This window comes from Nicotiana tomentosiformis, chromosome 1, assembly GCF_000390325.3.
Source record: "Nicotiana tomentosiformis chromosome 1, ASM39032v3, whole genome shotgun sequence".
NCBI lineage: Eukaryota > Viridiplantae > Streptophyta > Magnoliopsida > Solanales > Solanaceae > Nicotiana > Nicotiana tomentosiformis.
This window is the reverse complement of record NC_090812.1, coordinates 16,237,256-16,256,221: the sequence shown is the minus strand read 5'-3', so window position 1 is coordinate 16,256,221 and position 18,966 is coordinate 16,237,256. Positions and strand designations below refer to the sequence as shown.

Sequence of the window (18,966 nt, the reverse complement as noted above, 5' to 3'; positions counted from 1 at the left end):
CTTGATCTTTAACTTAGAGTTACAAGCACAGAAATTAAGGGCAGTTAGTCCTGAACTTAGAGTTTCAAGTTCAAAAAACAAGGACATGTAGTCCTGAACTTAGAGTTACAAGTTAAAAAGTTAAGGACATGTAGTCCTTAACTTAGAGTTACAAGTTAAAAAGTTAAGGACATATAGTCCTAAACTTCAAGTTAGAAGCTCACAAATTAAGGACACTTGGTCCTTAACTTAGAGTTACAAGCACAAAAATTAAGGACATGCAGTCCTTAACTTAGAGTTCCAAGTTTAAAAAATAAGGACATGTATTCCTGAACTTAGAGTTACAAGTTAAAAAGTTAAGGACATGTAGTCCTGAACTTATAGTTACAAGTTCAAAAGTTAAGAACAGGAAGTCCTAAACTGAGAGTTACAAGTTCAAAAATTAAGGATATAGTGTCCTTAACTTAGAGTTACAAGTACAGAAATTAAGGATATTACCTTGATGTCATTTTGAATCCTTTTTTCTGATAAAGCTATATTTTGATGTATTCTAGTACATTCTACCTCCATATCCTTTTTGAACTTCTCCGATAATCTCTGAATCAAAAACCATAAAAACAAAAAAGTCTCTTAAGCAAAAATAAGCAAATAAAAAACTAAGGGTATTCAAAGACAGAAAACCTACGTTAACAATTTTCTTAAGCAAGACTTCATCAAATTATGTTGAAAGCATTGAACTTTGATCTTGAGACAATGGCACATGCACACTAGTGGGCTCCGCATCTACTTCAGAAGAAAGAAATGGTACCATCTCGAGCAACTGATACAACTATTATATAAGAAAAAAAGCGTAAGTATTCAGAACTAAAACACATAAACGAAAAAATAGCTAGTAATCCTGTTAACTTACTTTTTCATTATGGAAGTACTTTTTACATAGGGCGTCATAATGTGGAGATTTCATATCTGAATAACATAGCATCCGAGGGAACCCACATTCTTTGAAGTTCACAAATTGTTTTCCTGAAAAATTGGGAATATTTCCATAATCCAAACATAGAAGGCGAAAGGGAAGCCAAGTATAGTATACCTGTCCTTCTCTTTATCTTTCTCTTTCTCATTGTCTGAAGTATTTTTTTTGGGCTTCAAGCAGCTCTTCAATGATTTTAGTAACTCTTCATAACAAAGAGAGCCCCAATTGAAAGAAGAGCAGAGTTCATCGTCATCTACGATTTTCATTACCCGCTCAGACACATTCTGATTCTTGCGCTTCCCCATCAACACAAATTCAATAAAATAAATTGTTGACAACTTCACCGCATCATCATGGTTGCCTACAAATGATGCAGTTGTACCATATGGGTGACTAGTAATAAAATTCCACAAATCGCCTAACTCGATTCTATCCTTTCCAGGGAAGTAGACTTTCGAAAGCCTATTCTCCCTTTCACGTAAAACTTTGAAGTCTAATGAAGAAGAATATTTCAACCCAGTAATTATCTGGAACGCTTCATGTGTAAACTTCACTTCATGATCAAAAACCTTGAATGTTATTGAATGCGAGTCATTGCTTACAATTTATGAAAGCAACGCACAATGAATAAGTCTACCACAGAACTTCACACCTTGTAATCGGAAAAAGTTTCCGAAAACACCATCCCTCAACTTCTTTCATTGCGTGTTCGACAAAAAACTTTTTATTGTTTCCTTATACTGAAAATCTCTTTTCCAATAGCTCATCGAATTACGCCAATCATCAAACTCGAAAACACGATCTCCTTCCATTAGCACACTACAAAGAAGGAAATAGAACGTAAACATTAGGACTACTTTTCTGAAATGTCCTTAATATTTAAACTACAAAACTAAAATTCAGGACCTAAGTAGATGCATCTTTAATAGAAGAACAGTAAACTAAAATTAGCTTACAAATTCTTAGGACTATTTTTCTGAAACATCCTTAATAATTAAACTACAAAACTAAAATTCAGGACCTAAGTAGATGCATCTTTAATAGAAGAACAATAAACTAAAATTAGCTTACAAATTCTTAGGACTATTTTTCTGAAATGTCCTTAATATTTAAACTAAAAAACTAAAATCCAGGACCTAATTAGATGCATCTTTAATAGAAGCACAATTAACTAAAATTAGCTTACAAATTCTTAGGACTATTTTTCTAAAATGTCCTTAATATTTAAACTAAAAAACTAAAATCTAGGACCTAATTAGATGCATCTTTAATAGAAGCACAATTAACTAAAATTAGCTTACAAATTCGTAGGACTATTTTTCTGAAATGTCCTTAATATTTAAACTAAAAAACTAAAATCCAGGACCTAATTAGATGCATCTTTAATAGAAGCACAGTTAACTAAAATTTCTAAACACAGTTAGCTTACAAATTCTTAGGACTATTTTTCTGAAATGTCCTTACATAATCAATATATTGATTGAACCACAAACACATTTCAATACCAAAAGGTTCTCAATAACTTTCTCACAAAAATCTGCACCTTATTCCTCAGCGAATCAAGTTATAATATAATTATTATTTTGGACATTTCACACATACTTGATGACAAACACAACATTGATCACGATTAGAGATATACAAAAAGAAAAATGCATAAAAGCAAAATCGAAAACATACCAGTACGCTGGTTCGCTGCAGAGAGATGACAAAGGAGAAGAGATTAAGTTGGACAAAGTATACACAGAGAATTATTGTGGGCTGGGCAGGAACGATATTGAGGGAGCGAAATTTTGCTTATGAAAGTTTGGCTCTGAACTTCAATCGAGAGAAGAGAGTCGCATGCAGGAACGATATTGAGGCAGCGAAATTTTGCCTATGAAATTTTGGCTCTGAACTTAAATGAGAGAAGCGTATAAAGGAAGGGTTTGGGAATAAAAGAAATAGAAGAAAGGGTAAAAATGTCTTTTCATATTAATTTTAATAGAGTAGTGGCTATTTTTGCTCAACATTAGAATTGGTGGATAAAAAATAAACACCACCTTATTTAGTGGCTACCACACGCCATTTTTACTCAAATTTGGGGTCAAGTGCACATATAGCCATTTGAGGTTTATGCCGAAGAATATAAAATTTTCAAGTTTAGCCGCTTCAAAATCGAAAGTTGAGTTTGCCAAAGGTCTGAAATTGACATATTGATTGAAATGTCTGACGTTAGGCTTGGTAGTTCAACATTTAGATATGTTTGAAGTAAGGGACTACGAACTCTAACTTCAAATATTTTGGCCAATGGTTATGGAGATCTTAGCTATTTGGATTCTTTACGCTCATTTCTGAGAAATTATATCTAAGTTCTTGTTTGAGCTTCTATAGATATGTTTTCCGTTAAGCAAAATGTTTTATATTCAAATATTTTTGTGTCCTTGTATTTTATACCTCTTCAGTATTGTCTACTATAAGCATTTGATATAGCTATAATTCCTTATTCATAATGAATACAATAGTTGGTAATTTACTTATTTCATAATAGAATTTGATTATCATTAGGTTGAATGGTAGATTGCAGCATGACTTAGTTAAGCACATTAATTTAAGAAGATAAGATACTTTACAGCTACCAGACTACTTATCATGGGTTTGCGCTTCAACTTAGTAAAGAAGTAAAACATTTACAAGATACTGGCTACAAAGTTAATATTTTAGAAAAATTTAGCTTTTGTCTGAAATTTGTCAATACTGGCTACAAAGTTAAATATTTTAGAAAAATTGGATACAACATAAATGACACATGTAATACTCATGAACATTTGGGAGAAATTCAAAAATAGTCAGATTTACAAGTGATAATTGAAAAATAGTCACAGTTTCAAAAGTAATCGAATTTTAGCCACTTTTCATGCAAAGATAAATCTGAACGAAAACACTGTTCAAAATCCGAAAAATATTCCAGCATAATATACTGGAGTTCCAGTATAATATATCGGTCAAACATAATATGCTGGAAGTTCATACACATGTGCTCCAATCTCAAGTATATTATGCTGGAACTTTTTGCGTGTTGGAGTTCAAGCATAATATGCTAGAAGTTCATACACAGATGAACCAATCTCCAGTATATTATGGTGGACCGGTCCGTGTTACAGCAAAATAGTAGCTATTTTTCAATGACTTTGCAAACGCTGATTATTTTTTGAATTACCAGTCCGAAAACTAGCTAGCCTATTTTTACCTGCTCATCCTGTTCCAATTTGACCGATTGGAGTGAGTATATATCCGTTGACAGGTAAATTTGAGCATAACCCAAGTCAATTCAACTAAAAGTTTGGACCAATTTGGACAGCTTATGTACCTCAATTAACCGGGGGGGGGGGGGGGGGAATTGTCTAAATATAAAAATAAAAAAATCAAACTTGGTTGGTTACGGTCATGATAGATAAAAGGGGAAAAAAATGTAACTTTGATTTAGATAATTAACCAAATTCTAAAAGAGCAAATAAACATGAAAAATGCTTAAGTATGACTAGTTGAGTTATGACCCACTGTTTATCCCTAATTGATCCAGCCAATTGACCCATAAAAAACCGGGAAACTGACATACACCACTCTAAAAAATACTCGGTTGTCTCAAATTATTTATCATTTTAGAAGTTCAAAACAAAATTAATTATTTTTTTCCTTTTTCACCCTTAGAATAATTATTCTTGATGATGCAGATAACACATAAATAGAATAAATATTCAATGAAGAGATTACATCCTATGACATAAATAAGGGTAGAATAGTCCAATCCTTTTCCTAATTAATATTTATTAAGGTAGAAACATGGAGTAATTGGCAAGGACACGACTTTTCTAGCAGGGTATATTACAGTAGTAATGATATGAACCTCGATCATACCACACTTCTCGGCAATCTTGGCAAGAACAGTTACTTCTTCTTCCTTCAGATAAGGTCAATGAGGAAATTTAACAAAGTCTATCGCATGTTACACATCTAACGTAGCAGGGGAAAAACAGCAAAAACGCATTTTCATTTTTCAACTGTAAACATTTTTGTGTAACCAAACAAATACTACCCATTTATCTACTATTTACAATTTCCTTTATAAGGTTATCATCTAATTCACTAATAATCTACAGTCTATCTTGGATAGATAGAACACGTCCAGGCACAAATGCAACACATGAACTTTGTTGCTCATTCTACTTACAACATACAATGGGCCCATCTGTATTCAACTGCTCACGTCCAAATATTTGCAATTTCAGTTCACAAGACTTCTCGGATGCTACACAAACCAATTCGCTGTACAAGCATCTCATTTGAAACTGATCCTTGGCTTGCACATTCCTAAAAGCATCAGACCAGTACTTGCAGACATAACAGTATACTGCACTGCAGCAAAATGCAAACCATGTCAGTGCAAGTGTGAATCCTAGGCAGGTGAATGAGGAAAAAAAAAAACTAACAAACAAATACAAGAGAAACACATAATAGACCTTAAATTTTTCCCCTTAACAATGAATACTAATCCTAAGAGTGACAGTAATGAATTAATTGTGGACCTCAAATCTAAGGTGACTTGTGAGATTAAAAAAGCTGAAGCAAAAACGTTTGTCTCTTCCCAAAGGGAAACTTAACTCAATAGTCTTTTATAAGCCCATTTTATAAAGAAGTTAAGATTTCTCAATGCTACCAAAAAAGCATTTTCATATCCCCTCCAATATAATACTTTCTTTCTCTTGAGTTTGTGGATACGAGGACAGAACTATAGTAGAACTCCCTATAACTTGACAGATGTAGAGGGTATTTACCTCACTACAATTGACAGCAGAATTTATGGTGCTGCAGGACTTGAGAAATTTGACAGTGGCTTCTTTACGAATGGATGTTCCAGTAGTTCAGCTGCAGCTGGCCGATCATTTGGATTAACTCGCAAACATCTATTTATGAAATCCTGAGCTTCTGCCGATAACGTATCTGGTATAGGAGGAGGTTCGCCTCTGCCTATCCTGAACAGTGCTTGCATCTGTCGCACAAACCAATTAAAAAGAGCTTGACATGTGAATCTCCGCAATACCTGAGGTAAACTAGAGTTTCTCTAAGCCATAAACCATATTTTATTTCTTCTTTTGCCTATTCATATTTAATGAAGTGCCATTGTTTAAGTAACATGTAACAACATTCAGAATGTCTTCCTTTTGGCTACAAGAAACTACTAGCCTGTTTGGCCAAGCTTCTAAAATCAGCTTATTTTGAGAAGTGCTTTTCTCAAAAGTACTTTTTAAAAAAGTGTTTTTGGTGAGAAGCAGTTTATGTTTGGCTAATTAATTTGAAAAGCACTTTTGAGCAGTAATTAGTGTTTGGCCAAGCTTTTGAAAACTGCTTCTAAGTGTATTTTTCTCAAAAGTATTTCTCAGAAAAGTGCTTTTGGAGAGAAGCAACTTTTTTCTGGTTCTCAAAAACTGCTTCTGCTTCTCCTCAAAAGCACTTTTTTTCCTTCCAAAAGCTTGGCCAAACACCTCAATTTTTGGCCAAAAGTACTTTTGGCCAAAAAAGCACTTTTGGCCCCAAAAAAAGCTTGGCCAAACAGGCTAAATTCAGGGCACATATTGTTGTAATAATCAGGTATTTACCAACACTAACATTCTAAATTAAAATCACAGACAAAAATATAATAAAAATTTAAACAATAAAAAAACTGAACTTTTTCCAAGAATACAAGAGACTTAGTGGGTGTTTGGACATAAGAATTGTAAAATTTCAAAATAGGGGGGAAAAAAAATTTCAAGTGAAAATGGTATTTGAAATTTAGAGTTGTGTTTGGACATGAATATAATTTTGGGTTGTTTTTGAAGTTTTGTGAGTGATTTGAGTGAATTTTGAAAAACAACTTTTTGGAGTTTTTTAAATTTTCGAAAATTTACAAAATGTATCTTCAAGTGAAATTTGAAAATTTTATGAACAAACGCTGATTTTGAAAAAAAGTGAATTTTTTTTGGAAAAAAAGGAAAAATTTCTTATGTCCAAACGGGCTCTTAGACTGGCTTTATAATCTCATGCAACAGATGTTGCCTCTGAATTCTAGATCAGCTACAGCTACAGAACATCTATTACAATTGAAGTGAGGAAAAAAGCTGAAAGACCAGTAAACGCTTATGCTAAATGGAAGAATATTTTCAGGAAAATTTATACTGGCAGTCAAAAGAGAAAGCATAAAATTAGCATACAGCTGCTTCACTGCAGTTGTCTGCTCCTAGATCGTGAATGTAAACTTCTTCAAAATATATTTGTCACTAAAGCTTTGCATTTGAGTTCATAATAACCTCATTTGACCCTTTTTTTTTATGAGGTATAACCTCCTATTTGACTTTAGGCTATAACTTTCAGTGGTTTCATACATTAAACAAGCAGGAAAATAATTTTAGAATCGGGTCAAGTCATTCCCATACTCCAACTCAAACAAAACAGATGTTATAAATCAAATGTTGCAATTTCCATGTAGAAAAATTTGATCGTTGAGCTATAACATACCCCTTCCAAGTGAGAATAAGGAATTTGGCCAGTTAACATCTCTAAGACAGTACAACCCAGACTCCATATATCAGCAGGAAGCCCATATCCGTTGTTCTTCCTATTAACGACCTGAAACAGCTCTAAGACAAATTTTATGAGCCAAACCTGTAAATATCTAGAACTCTTTCTTTTACTATATTAATACACTCAAACAATAAGAAAAAAAATGCAAACAGATTAGAGCAAAGAGTAAATATGATCATCAACAATATGATCACCTGGAAATAATCTTTAATATGGCAAACTTAATGGGTGAAGTATGCAACAACATCTCCTAGGCAGATTAACTAGAAGTGTTATGATTCTCCCAACAGACATTTGCTTCAGCAAAGATATATGAAAATCTACTCCTAAATGGTCACGTTGTATCTCATTAGCTACATAATTGCACAAGCAGCTTTTATCCAAACTACTGTGATTTTACAACACTTTACACATCCTTTGCAGCATAGACATGTACAACTTGCATGTATCTATCTTTTACCAAACCTAAGCGACCACTTATAGAACATTATTTAATAGCTTCTCATTAAAATGAATTAATTTATTTATTTATTTTGAAAATGAATTAAAAATTTAAAAGGAACAACAAAATGTGTCGATACAGGATGAATTTTAGAATGGCAAAGAAACCCCTGAGTGAGGCGCTAGCAGCAACTACGCCTAAATCCCGAGCTAATTAGATCAGCTATAGGAACCCTCGCTAACCATGTCGTTCCATTTAGACCCGTATCAATCCGATATTTGAAAATTTAGGTCATCTAGTACCAAAGGTTCTCTACATTTTCTATTGTCGTACAAATCTCTAAGACTCTTAACAAAACTAAAAGACTCCTATTGAACTAAACATTACTCACAACTAACTGATATCGCCTATATGGATCTTTTTCTTCCATTGTGCGCTATTCTGCGCTAAGTCTGCATAGGGAGTGCGGGGCGGATAAAAAGCATCAAACATATTGTACAGGCTGAAAGATTGTATCCGCTACTTTTCCCATGACCCCAACTACTTTTGAGCATGCACATCTATGGTGAGCAGGTTTTTTTAGGGGGGAAGGGGGGAGAGAGTAGGAATCGTAGACATCCAATTTTCAAGAAATTCTGATGCAGAAGACAAACCTCTGGGGCCATCCAGAATGCAGTTCCTTTGCAAGACTTGATGTCATTCAATTTTGCTGCCTGTAAAGAAATTTAGCAAGTTACAAGACTGAAGGAAATAGAGAAGTCTTAATTTGTTTCAAGAGACAGTAACTAGGTATCAAAATGAACCAGGATGAATAGAAGTGGAACAAATAAGAGAAATTCATATAGCCGACTCAACTAGTACGCGATTAAGACTTAGTTGATTGATTGATATAAGACCAACTAAAGGAAAAAACTACAGACTGCATAACTATCTCACCTTTGCCAGTCCGAAATCTGCAAGCTTCACAGAACCACTAACATCCACCAAAATATTGGCACACTTAATGTCCCTTCAAGAAGAGCATAAATAGAAATCTTAGAAACAATTTCTCGAAAAAGTCTAAGAAAGAAGAAGTTTCCATGACATCATGTAAAATGTACTTGAACTTTCCAGATTCTCACTAGTCATACAGATATTAGTGTCACAGAATGTACAGAACAACATGACAGGCTAACAGCTATTTGATCCTCTTTCCCCTATCATCCTCCCTTTTAACCAAAGCCAGGAGCAACACTTATTTGACAACCTCCCAATTAGAGTTCTTTGCAGATATGGAGGAACGAAGCTATTGGTAAGCTGCAAGGACCACATTTAAAATGAACTCATACAGGCACATCACATCGCATACACCTTCCAAAAGTTCCCCAATAACACCACTCCATGAGCCTCTTCTTATTTTATTTTTTATTTATTTATTTATTTATTTATTATTATTATTATTATTATTATTATTATTATTATTATTATTGATTGGTAAAATTCCATGAGCATATTGATCTGCAGTCCTTGTCCTACCATATTGAGAAAGAGAAGAAGTTCCCTTCTCTCTCTAATTTCTCCGAAAAGAGCACCCAGCTGCTATGGCAAGCAGATCAAGAAAATGGCATATCCATCTGACGTTTTTGTCCTATCATATTAAAGAAAGATAAGAAATTCCGGCTCTTCCTCTAGTTTCTTGAGTAAGCATTCTGGTGCTAGAGTAGAACAACCTAAAGCACCGAGAATGTAAATGCAGAAGAGCACAAACTTATCGACCAGCCTATGATATTCTTTCTTCATAGGTTTGATGAAGACAAAATAATTATTTGTGCCAACTTCAGCTCACATGAAGATACCAGGATAATGCTGTAGCTTGATGATATCACAGCAAGATATTCCTAACAAGAAATGCCCACAGACAATCCCCTCAGACCTAAGTCATTTATTTAGAAACATGGTATGATGATTGATGACTAAACGGTCTTCTAGCGATGAAAAGAAAAGTTCACATGCACACATCTCAGCAAAGAATCAAGACACTGGTCACTGCTCGTAATGACCACAAATCAGCAATGTAGAGAGAACGTATGTATCACCTGTGAATCACATTTCTGGAATGAAGATAATGCAACCCACTCAAAATTTGCCTGGTGTAATCTGAAACATGGGAATCACGCAAGCGATACTTGCGGTAGACACTTGCAAGTGAACCTTTTGTAACAAGCTCAAGAAAGATATACAGTTTGCTCTCGTCCTGAAGATAGAAGAACGTTGTGAATTTGTAAGTAAAAGATGAGAAGAATAATTTTCTCATAAGTTTGTCATTATAAGATCAATGTCATCAGATCTCCATTTAGCAGATGATGTTACCAATTAAAAGATCCAACTCCCAACTAAGCTGCACAACTACAGAAAAGAGTTTCTCTATTCAAACCATCTAATAGTAGCTTTGTCCATGTAAAGCACAGTTTCATTATAATCTAACAACTTACACAGCAAAAAGGAAGTAAATCTGAAGAAGATGCATAATCTAGATTATGATAGCATACCTTCTCTGTGCCATGATAGCGAACGATATTTTTATGTCGAAACTGACTTAGAAGAGATATCTCCTGCACAAACAAACAAGGTGTTAGGAGAATGGGAAAAACAATAGCCAAAAGATAAGCAGTGAAATGGCCAATAGATGCAGAAGTATACCTGTTCCAATTGATAAAGGCTTTGCTGGTTTCCTGGGTCAAATAACGAAACTTCCTTGACCGCAAAAAAGAATCCATCACTGTGTGCAGAAGAATAAGGAACGAAATTTAAAAATCATATTTTTTTTCTTATTAGAAGAAAGATGAGTTATTACAGGAGTAAAGGAGATTAGAGTTGAAATATGTCCTTTCAGACCTAAGTTAACATGTTTAACTAACAAGACTATATTAGAAGTTATATGCTAGCAGGCCCTTCCAGTAATTTGTAAGTCCACCACCAGTACAACCTTCAGAACATTATTGCAGTTGCACCACATTGAACCAAGAAAATCAACAACAATAACATACCCAGTTTGATCCCAACAGGTGGGGTCTGGGGAGGGTAGTCTGTACGCAGACCTTACCCCTACCTAATGTAGGTAGAGAGGTTGTTTCCAATAGACTCTCGGCTCAGGAAGGGCAAGAAGAAGAAGAGGAGGAAAGCAAGGAAGGAAGAAAGATGGAAGAAAAAAGAAAAAGGGAGAGATAAAGGATAAGTAGTACCAAATAATAGTAACAGGGAATACAATACCTGAGGCGAACAAAACCACATAACGTAATAAGAATCTAAGAATATGAAGAGACATCCATGCTACTAAGACTATCGGTGAACAACTATAAACTACCTACTAACCTTCAACCTTAATCCTCGTCCTCCACACCCTCCTATCAAGGGTCATGTCCTCAGTGAGCTGAAGCAGCGCCATGTCTTGCCTAATCACCTCTCCCCAGTACTTCTTAGGCCTGCCTCGACCTCTTCTCAAACTCTCCACAGCCAACCTCTCACACATCCTAACAGGAGCATCAATGCTTCTTCTCTTAACATGTCCGAACCATCTCAGCCTTGACTCTCGCATCTTGTCCTCCACGGAGGCTACTCTCACTCTGTCCCGAATAGCTTCATTCTTAATCCTATCTCTCCTGGTACACCCACACATCCATCTCAGCATCCTCATCTCTGCTACTCTCATCTTCTGCACGTGGGAGTTCTTGACTGGCCAACACTCAACCCCATACAACATAGCCGGTCGAACCACCACTCGATAAAACTTACCCTTAAGTCTTAGCGGCACATTCCTATCACACAAAACACCGGAAGCGAACCTCCACTTCATCCATCCCGCTCCGATGCAATGCGCGACATCTTCGTCAATTTCCCCGTTACCCTGGATAATAGACCCGAGATACTTAAAACTCGCTCTCTATAACTTGAGCATCAAGCTTAACCTCTATGTTTGCATCATGGGTCCTGTCACTGAACTTGCACTCCAAGTATTCTGTCTTGGTTCTACTCAGTTTGAAACCTTTAGACTCCAAAGTCTGTCTCCAAACCTCCAACCTCGCATTAACTCCGCTACGCGTCTCGTCAATCAACACTATATCATCGGCAAATAGCATGCACCAAGGCACCTCTCCTTGGATGTGACGCGACAGTACATCCATCGCCAAGGCAAATAAAAATGGGCTAAGAGCAGATCCCTGGTGCAACCCCATCACCATAGGGAAATGCTCCGAGTCACCACCCACAGTCATCACTTGAGTCTTAGCATCATCATACATATCCTTAATCACCCTAATGTACGCTACCGGAACACCGCTAACCTCCAAACACCTCCACATGACCTCCCTCAGAACTTTATCGTATGCTTTCTCAAGGTCAATAAACACCATATGCAAATCCTTCTTCCTCTCCCTGTACTGCTCCACTAATCTCCTTACCAGATGAATCGCTTCCATAGTCGAACGCCCCGGCATGAATCCAAACTGATTCTCGAAAATAGACACGCACCTCCTCACCCTGGCCTCCACCACCCTCTCCCAAACCTTCATAGTGTGACTCAACAACTTGATACCCCTATAATTGTTGCAATTTTGGATATCACCCTTATTCTTGTAAAGCGGAACCATCATACTCCACCTCCATTCTTCGGGCATCTTCTTTGTCTTAAAAATAACATTAAACAGCCAAGTGAGCCACTACAAACCTTCCCGCCCCGCGCTCTTCCAGAATTCCACCGGGATTTCGTCTGGCCCCGTCGCTCTGCCCCTGCACATATTGCGCATCGCCCCTTCCACCTCCTCTACCATAATCCGCCTACAGTACCCAAAATCCCGCCGACTCTCGGAGTGCTCCAACTCACCCAACACAATGCGACTATCCCCCTCCTCATTCAACAGTTTATGGAAGTATGTCTGCCATCTTCTCCTAATGAGTGCCTCATCCATCAACACTTTTCCATCATCGTCATTGATGCACTTGACTTGGTCTAAGTCGTGGGCTTTCCTCTCCCTCGCCTTGGCCAACCGGTACAACTTCTTGTCCCCGCCTTTGCCCTCGAGCTCCTCGTACAAACGAGCAAATGCCGCGTTCTTAGCCGTCGTAACTGCTAACTTTGCCTCTTTCTTTGCCTTTCTGTAACACTCCCGATAAGTCCTTTTTTCCTCCTCGTTTGTACTCTCTACTAGCTTCAAATAAGCAGCTTTCTTAGCTTCCACTTTACCTTGAACCTCTCCATTCCACCACCAGTCCCCTTTATGACCCCCAGAAGCCCTTCGTGACCCCTAAGACCTCTCTATCAGCTACCCTAATGCAATCCGCAGTCGTGAACCACATACTAGACGCGTCCCCCCTACTCATCCAGGCCCTCATAGCCAACAACTTCTCCCTTAACTCCTGAGCTTTGTCCTTGGTCAAGTTACCCCACTTGATCTTAGGTTGCCTACACCCCGCCCTCTTCCTCCTACTCATCTTGATCTCCAGGTCCATAACTAGGAGCATATGTAGAGTCGTGAGGTGCTCACTTGGGATGACCTTGCAGTCAGTGCACAGACCTTTATCACATTTCTTGCAGAGAAGATAATCAATCTGAGTCTTGCCCATTGAATTCCGGAAAGTGACTAGGTGCTCTTCCCTCTTCGGAAAACTCGAGTTAGCTATAACCAAATCAAAAGCTCTAGCAAAATCCAACAGTGAATTACCTCCCTCATTCCTATCCCCAAACCGTACCCGCCATGTACATCATCATAACCCCTAGCACTAGCCCCAATATGACGAACCAAGAAAATCACTTTCTATAAAATGAAGATTGTCTGCACTAGAGGTTTTGTTAGGAATATGAAGATTCACTAAGCATACAAAATTACACACACACACACACACACACACACAAGATGAGTAGAACCTTTCTTCGATCGGCTCTGTAGGAGTATATGAGCAAGGTGAGATAGATAGATGTCCGATCTTACAGTAGCTAATTGATGGTTTAGACAACCCCCCCCCCCCCCCCGGCCCAAACACACACACACATATAGATATGTATCACAAAGAGGAATATATGTCAGGAGACGCAGTCCATCTGAAAATGCAAGGAATCAAGAAGTACAACAGGACAAAGGGCAGAACAAAGATTCCATTTTAATAAGAATGAATATTGTAGTTTGGATGCCCAAGCTGATACTTGCATGTTCACTTTACTATAAGCAGCTGGAGTGAGGGAGCTTTTCCTTACCCATCATATGGATTTCTCCTATGTGTCAAAGAATCAACCCTTGGCCTAAATAGCTAAAATTTGGTCAACATATAAATCCTTTATAAGCTTTCTTGGTCTATGGTTTTCTAAAGGTTTTCTCGCTTCGCATATACAATTTCCCAGCCCGGTACACTAAGCTCCCGCTATGCGCAGGGCCGAACCACAAGGGTCTACTGTACGCACCCTTACCTGCATTTCTGCAAGAGTATGTTTCCACGGCTTGAACCCAAGACCTCCTGGTCACATGGTAGCAACTTTACCAGTTACGCCAAGGCTCCCCCTTCCCCCATACACAATTTCCCCAAAATCAAGATATTCTGCTTTACAAATTTTATAGTACAAAATCTCCGATCCTCTTTTTAGGATTAGGACTTTATTGATTATTGCTGGAGTTGATGCCTAAACAAGGAGTGTTGGCAGTGTAGATAGTTATATGCCTTGCAAGATCTAGAAGCATGTATCCCTTGGTAAGGTCTTAGAAGGGTGAAGCAATTCATTACACTGCTGCTAATAAAATCTCATCCCTAACCCGTGGCTTTATCTTTTATCATGAATTCTAGTCAGATCATGATAAAGATAACTATATCATGATTCTTTTCTGATCAGAGATAGCCAGAAGGTGAGGAAGCTAATATACACCTGAGAATGTTGTTTTCCCCAGAAGAGTTTAATAGCACAATTGTTAAAGATATGTCCAAATAAACTTAGCTTCTAATTTCGGATAAGCAAGCAACCTAGCTCTAAGATACACCATCGCTATTCATGTGTGTGGAAAAGTAATGACGTAAAAATGTAATCACTTACTCGGTGAAGCCTTCATACACGGTTCCAAATGACCCACTCCCAAGAAAATCTCCCTTTTGCCAAGATTTTATACTTGGAGAACCATTTGGAGAAACAGAATATACAGGCTTCAAAATCAATGTATAGGATTCATCACTCTGTGACTTGGAGCTTATCTTTGAGACACCGCTAGTGGATTCACCACTAGGTGATTTGGAGCTTCTCTTCGATATCAGGCTGTAGGAATCATCACTCTGTGACTTGGAGCTTATCTTTGAGACACCGCTAGTGGATTCACCACTAGGTGATTTGGAGCTTGTCTTCGATATCAGGCTGTAGGAATCATCACTCTGTGATTTAGAGCTTAAATCTGGAACATCCTCAGCAGCATCTCTTACACCTTGCTCATAAGACTCTGAGCTTATCTGTGATACTTGTGAAGCACTTCTTACAAAATCCTCATTACGCTCTTCATTCTTAGCAATAATGTCTCCTACTTGCTCGTTTCCAAGTATGTCATCGGAAGTGCTCTCAACACGTGACGGTGAAACCATATCTTCATCGTCTGCAGGACCAAAACTTCTGATAAAATCCCAAGCAGATGTGAAATCGTCCACGGGCGATGCTGGAGGAGCCAGCCTTGGTGGCCTAGAACCCCTAATTCCACATTTCACATCCGTAGGCAAATTATCATCCTCCGGCTCACTAATCCTAACCTTAATCCCATTTTCAGGTGAAGAATTTAAACCGTGATTCAATTCTCCGCCAACAGTAACCCTAACACCATTTCTAACACTATCAGAAACCTCATCCAAGCTCTCAAGCTCGTTCTCAGAGCTGAAACGGTCCGAGTGAGAGCACGGTTTGGTTTCTTCCTCCGATTCACTAGACGAAACCTCAATCACATTTTCCGGCGAATAGTTTAACCGACGATTCGATTCATTTGAAGTCTCGAACTTATAATCAGAGTCACGGCGGGAATCAGCAAATCGAGAGCTGCGCAAACGGTCAGAACGGGAGCAAGGTTTCCGAGCTTCCCAAGCAGCTACAGGAATCGCAAAGTCTTCAGGACCTGAAAGCCCTAAAGAGCGGCAAATAACGTCGAATTCACCACCAACACCGTCTATTCTGAAGCTTGTACAGTCGGTCAAAGGATAAAGGTCAAGCGATCGAGTCCGATGAGTAGGCTGATCTTCGAACGAAGACGGAGATGACGGCGTCGACTGTGAAGCGTCGTAATCGACGTTCCTTAGGGCGTTTCGCCTGTCAAGTCGAGGCCTTAGCTTCTTCCGCTTCGCATACATCCCTCAATTTTCACACACAGAGAGACTTCACCTTTGGTCATACGTACATGTACGTATACGTAAGTTTGAGAAAGAAACTTCGAGAAGAAGATGGTAGTATAATATTGAAAAATGATGAAAGAAACGAGGTATTCAGAAGAGACGGCGGTGACTGCATTTGTCAAAACACACTTGGAGCTGATTGCTACTTTGGATCTTTCGCTGTTTTTTCACCTTTTTTAAGTAACAAGTAAAGGCGCGGAGGGAAGGGTAAAAACGTGACGCGGTGCCACGTGACAGCGTGTTAACTGACTAATATATGGATAAAGTCATTAAGGTAATGATTAAAATATACAATTAACTGACTAATAGTTTAATCTTGATTAATATTGATGCAAGAAAATTATTTTTTTGGATAGACATTCTTCTAAACTAGTCTGCTTGGCCAAATTCCAAAAATTATCTTAATTTGTGAAGTATTTTTTCTCAAAAGTATTTTTTTCAAAAATATTTTTGGTGAGAAGCAGTTTGTGTTTGGCAAACTTATTTAAAAATCACTTATGAGCAGCAATTAGTATTTGGCCAAGTTTTTAAAAATTGCTTTTAAGTATATTTTTCTCAAAAATGATTTTCAAATAAATACTTATGGAGAGAAACTTTTTTTTTCTGTTTCTCTAAAACTGATTTTGCTTCTACTCAAAATTATTTTTTTTCTCTAAAAGCTTGGCCAAACACTTTAACTTTGGGAAAAAATAAAAAAAGTGATTTTGGCTGGGAGAACCTTGGCCAAACAGGCTAATATATTTACTAAAAACTTTTATTTCCTTTCTCTGGCTATCTTCGACGGGGTTTAGATATTTACTTACCATACTAAGAGCTTGTTTGGCCAAGCTGCTAAAAACTTTTTGCTTATTTCAAACATTACTTTTTTTCAGAAGTGCTTTTTTCAAAAGTACTTTTGAAAAAAAAAAATTTGTGTTTGACCAATTCATTTAAGAAATACTTTTTGTAATATTTTGTAAACAAATTGTGTTTAGCCAATCTTTCAAATAAGTACTTTTGAGTGTCAAATTACCAAAAGGACGGTACCAAGGTCTTATTATTATTTTAAAGAAAAAAATAAACTTGTCAATTCTTTAGTAGAAATTTCACGGGCCATTGTTTAACTTAATACTTTTTGGAATTCTTACATAAATGTCTCAAATAAGTTCCAACTTACCAACCTCTAGTCATTAATCATAGACTTATCAAGACTAGCCAAGCACATATAAAAATTAAAAAACTAAATAAATAAGGTTCGTTCAATGGATATGGTTGAGATTCATTGAAAACATATGAGTCAATATACAAAATTTGACGAAGATTGGAGGTGATTTGGACTGATTTGGTATCAAAATTCGTAGTTAAAATCGAGTTCAAAATATTCTTCTACTACACATGTATCAAACATTTATCTCACACACGGGTATATATGGATATACATGTGATACACATTTGATACAAATATGATACATATGTGATATACAGCGTGATACACATATCATTTTTTTCATGTTCATCTTCTACTTCGAATTTTCAATTTAAACTACCTCAAACTCCACCAAATCATCCCAAAACTGAGATTCAAGCTCATTAAGATGTATCCAAAATATTCTAATAATACCCACTCAAAAGAAAGCAATTTTTTTTTTGGCTATAAATATCTAATTGGCTAATATTAGTTATATTTTATGAATTAGCCAATTTTTATAATAAGATGCTTATAAATGGGCATGAGTGGTATTTTTCCTACTTTTTTTTTTTTAGTTTAACTGATACCTGATTTTTGGATGACTTCATATAAGTTTTTCTCTTCTACTTCGCTGATGTTTTCTTCTTCTCTATATTTATGGCCCATGTATCCGGGAACTTCGTTGTTGCTTTCTTCTTCTCTATATCCACACCCCATATATCCATGAGCCATTTGGTTTCTTTTTCTTCTTCTTCTTAGTTGCAAAATACCATTGTAGGTTATGCTTAGGGCTTCTTCTTGAAATGGAATTTGTTACATTTGTTGTTTTGGTAATTTGATGATTCAGGATTATTTTTTTATAATATTTGAAAATTATGTTTCAATTTTGAATTCATTCGGAGTAGATTTAGGCATTGAATATCTCAAAACTTAATACCTTGTTTCTCAAGTTGCAGTGAAGAGATATAGTAACTACTTAAGACTTGTATTTTTTCTGAAATTGCATTCGAAAGATATAATAATTTAAGATCTGATTTCTAAAGTTATATTAAAAAGATAGAACTACTTAAGATATGATTTTTCTGAAGTTATATTGGAAAGATAGAATAACTTCATATCTGATTCTAAAGTTACATTGAAGAGGCAAAACTACTTAAGATCTGATTTTCTGAAGGAAATTTGACGTATCATCGCAGATATAGAAGAGCTTCAGATCCCTTTGGGTACATTTTGTAATTTTTTGTGCAATACAGATATAACTTCAATGGCAGATAAAAAATGAATATATGTGCAAATGGCCCAATATTTCCTCTAGAGGTTACCCATTTCACTGATTACATAATAAAATTTACTTATTTAAAAAGTGCATAATACATCTGAAATTAAAATTGTTTTCCGATCTGAAATGTCACTCAGTTTCTTAACTAT

The 18,966-nt window shown here is 36.6% G+C and overlaps 2 protein-coding genes across 4 annotated transcripts; both read right to left on the bottom strand.

Moving 5' to 3' along the window:
- Nucleotides 1-987: 987 nt before the first annotated feature.
- On the bottom strand, nucleotides 988-1,764 carry LOC138902459 (uncharacterized). The gene is made up of 2 exons (XM_070190348.1): nucleotides 1,694-1,764; nucleotides 988-1,549 (listed from the first exon to the last, which is right to left on the bottom strand). Exons 1-2 carry the CDS (start codon nucleotides 1,762-1,764, stop codon nucleotides 988-990), a joined length of 633 nt encoding a protein of 210 aa, XP_070046449.1.
- Nucleotides 1,765-4,963: 3,199 nt separating this feature from the next.
- LOC104087045 (mitogen-activated protein kinase kinase kinase 1-like) lies at nucleotides 4,964-16,474 on the bottom strand. 3 transcript variants are annotated; one of them, XM_009591436.4, is made up of 9 exons: nucleotides 15,046-16,474; nucleotides 10,674-10,752; nucleotides 10,523-10,585; nucleotides 10,070-10,227; nucleotides 8,931-9,003; nucleotides 8,648-8,707; nucleotides 7,487-7,597; nucleotides 5,767-5,981; nucleotides 4,964-5,347 (listed from the first exon to the last, which is right to left on the bottom strand). In XM_009591436.4, the coding sequence occupies exons 1-8, from the start codon at nucleotides 16,326-16,328 to the stop codon at nucleotides 5,790-5,792; spliced, it is 2,019 nt and encodes a 672-aa protein (XP_009589731.1). In that variant the 5' UTR covers nucleotides 16,329-16,474; the 3' UTR covers nucleotides 4,964-5,347; nucleotides 5,767-5,789. The 3 variants fall into 3 exon arrangements, with proteins under 3 accessions (XP_009589731.1, XP_009589738.1, XP_009589744.1); XM_009591443.4 differs by having other exon boundaries at nucleotides 5,208-5,342; XM_009591449.4 differs by having other exon boundaries at nucleotides 5,208-5,302.
- Nucleotides 16,475-18,966: the final 2,492 nt, after the last annotated feature.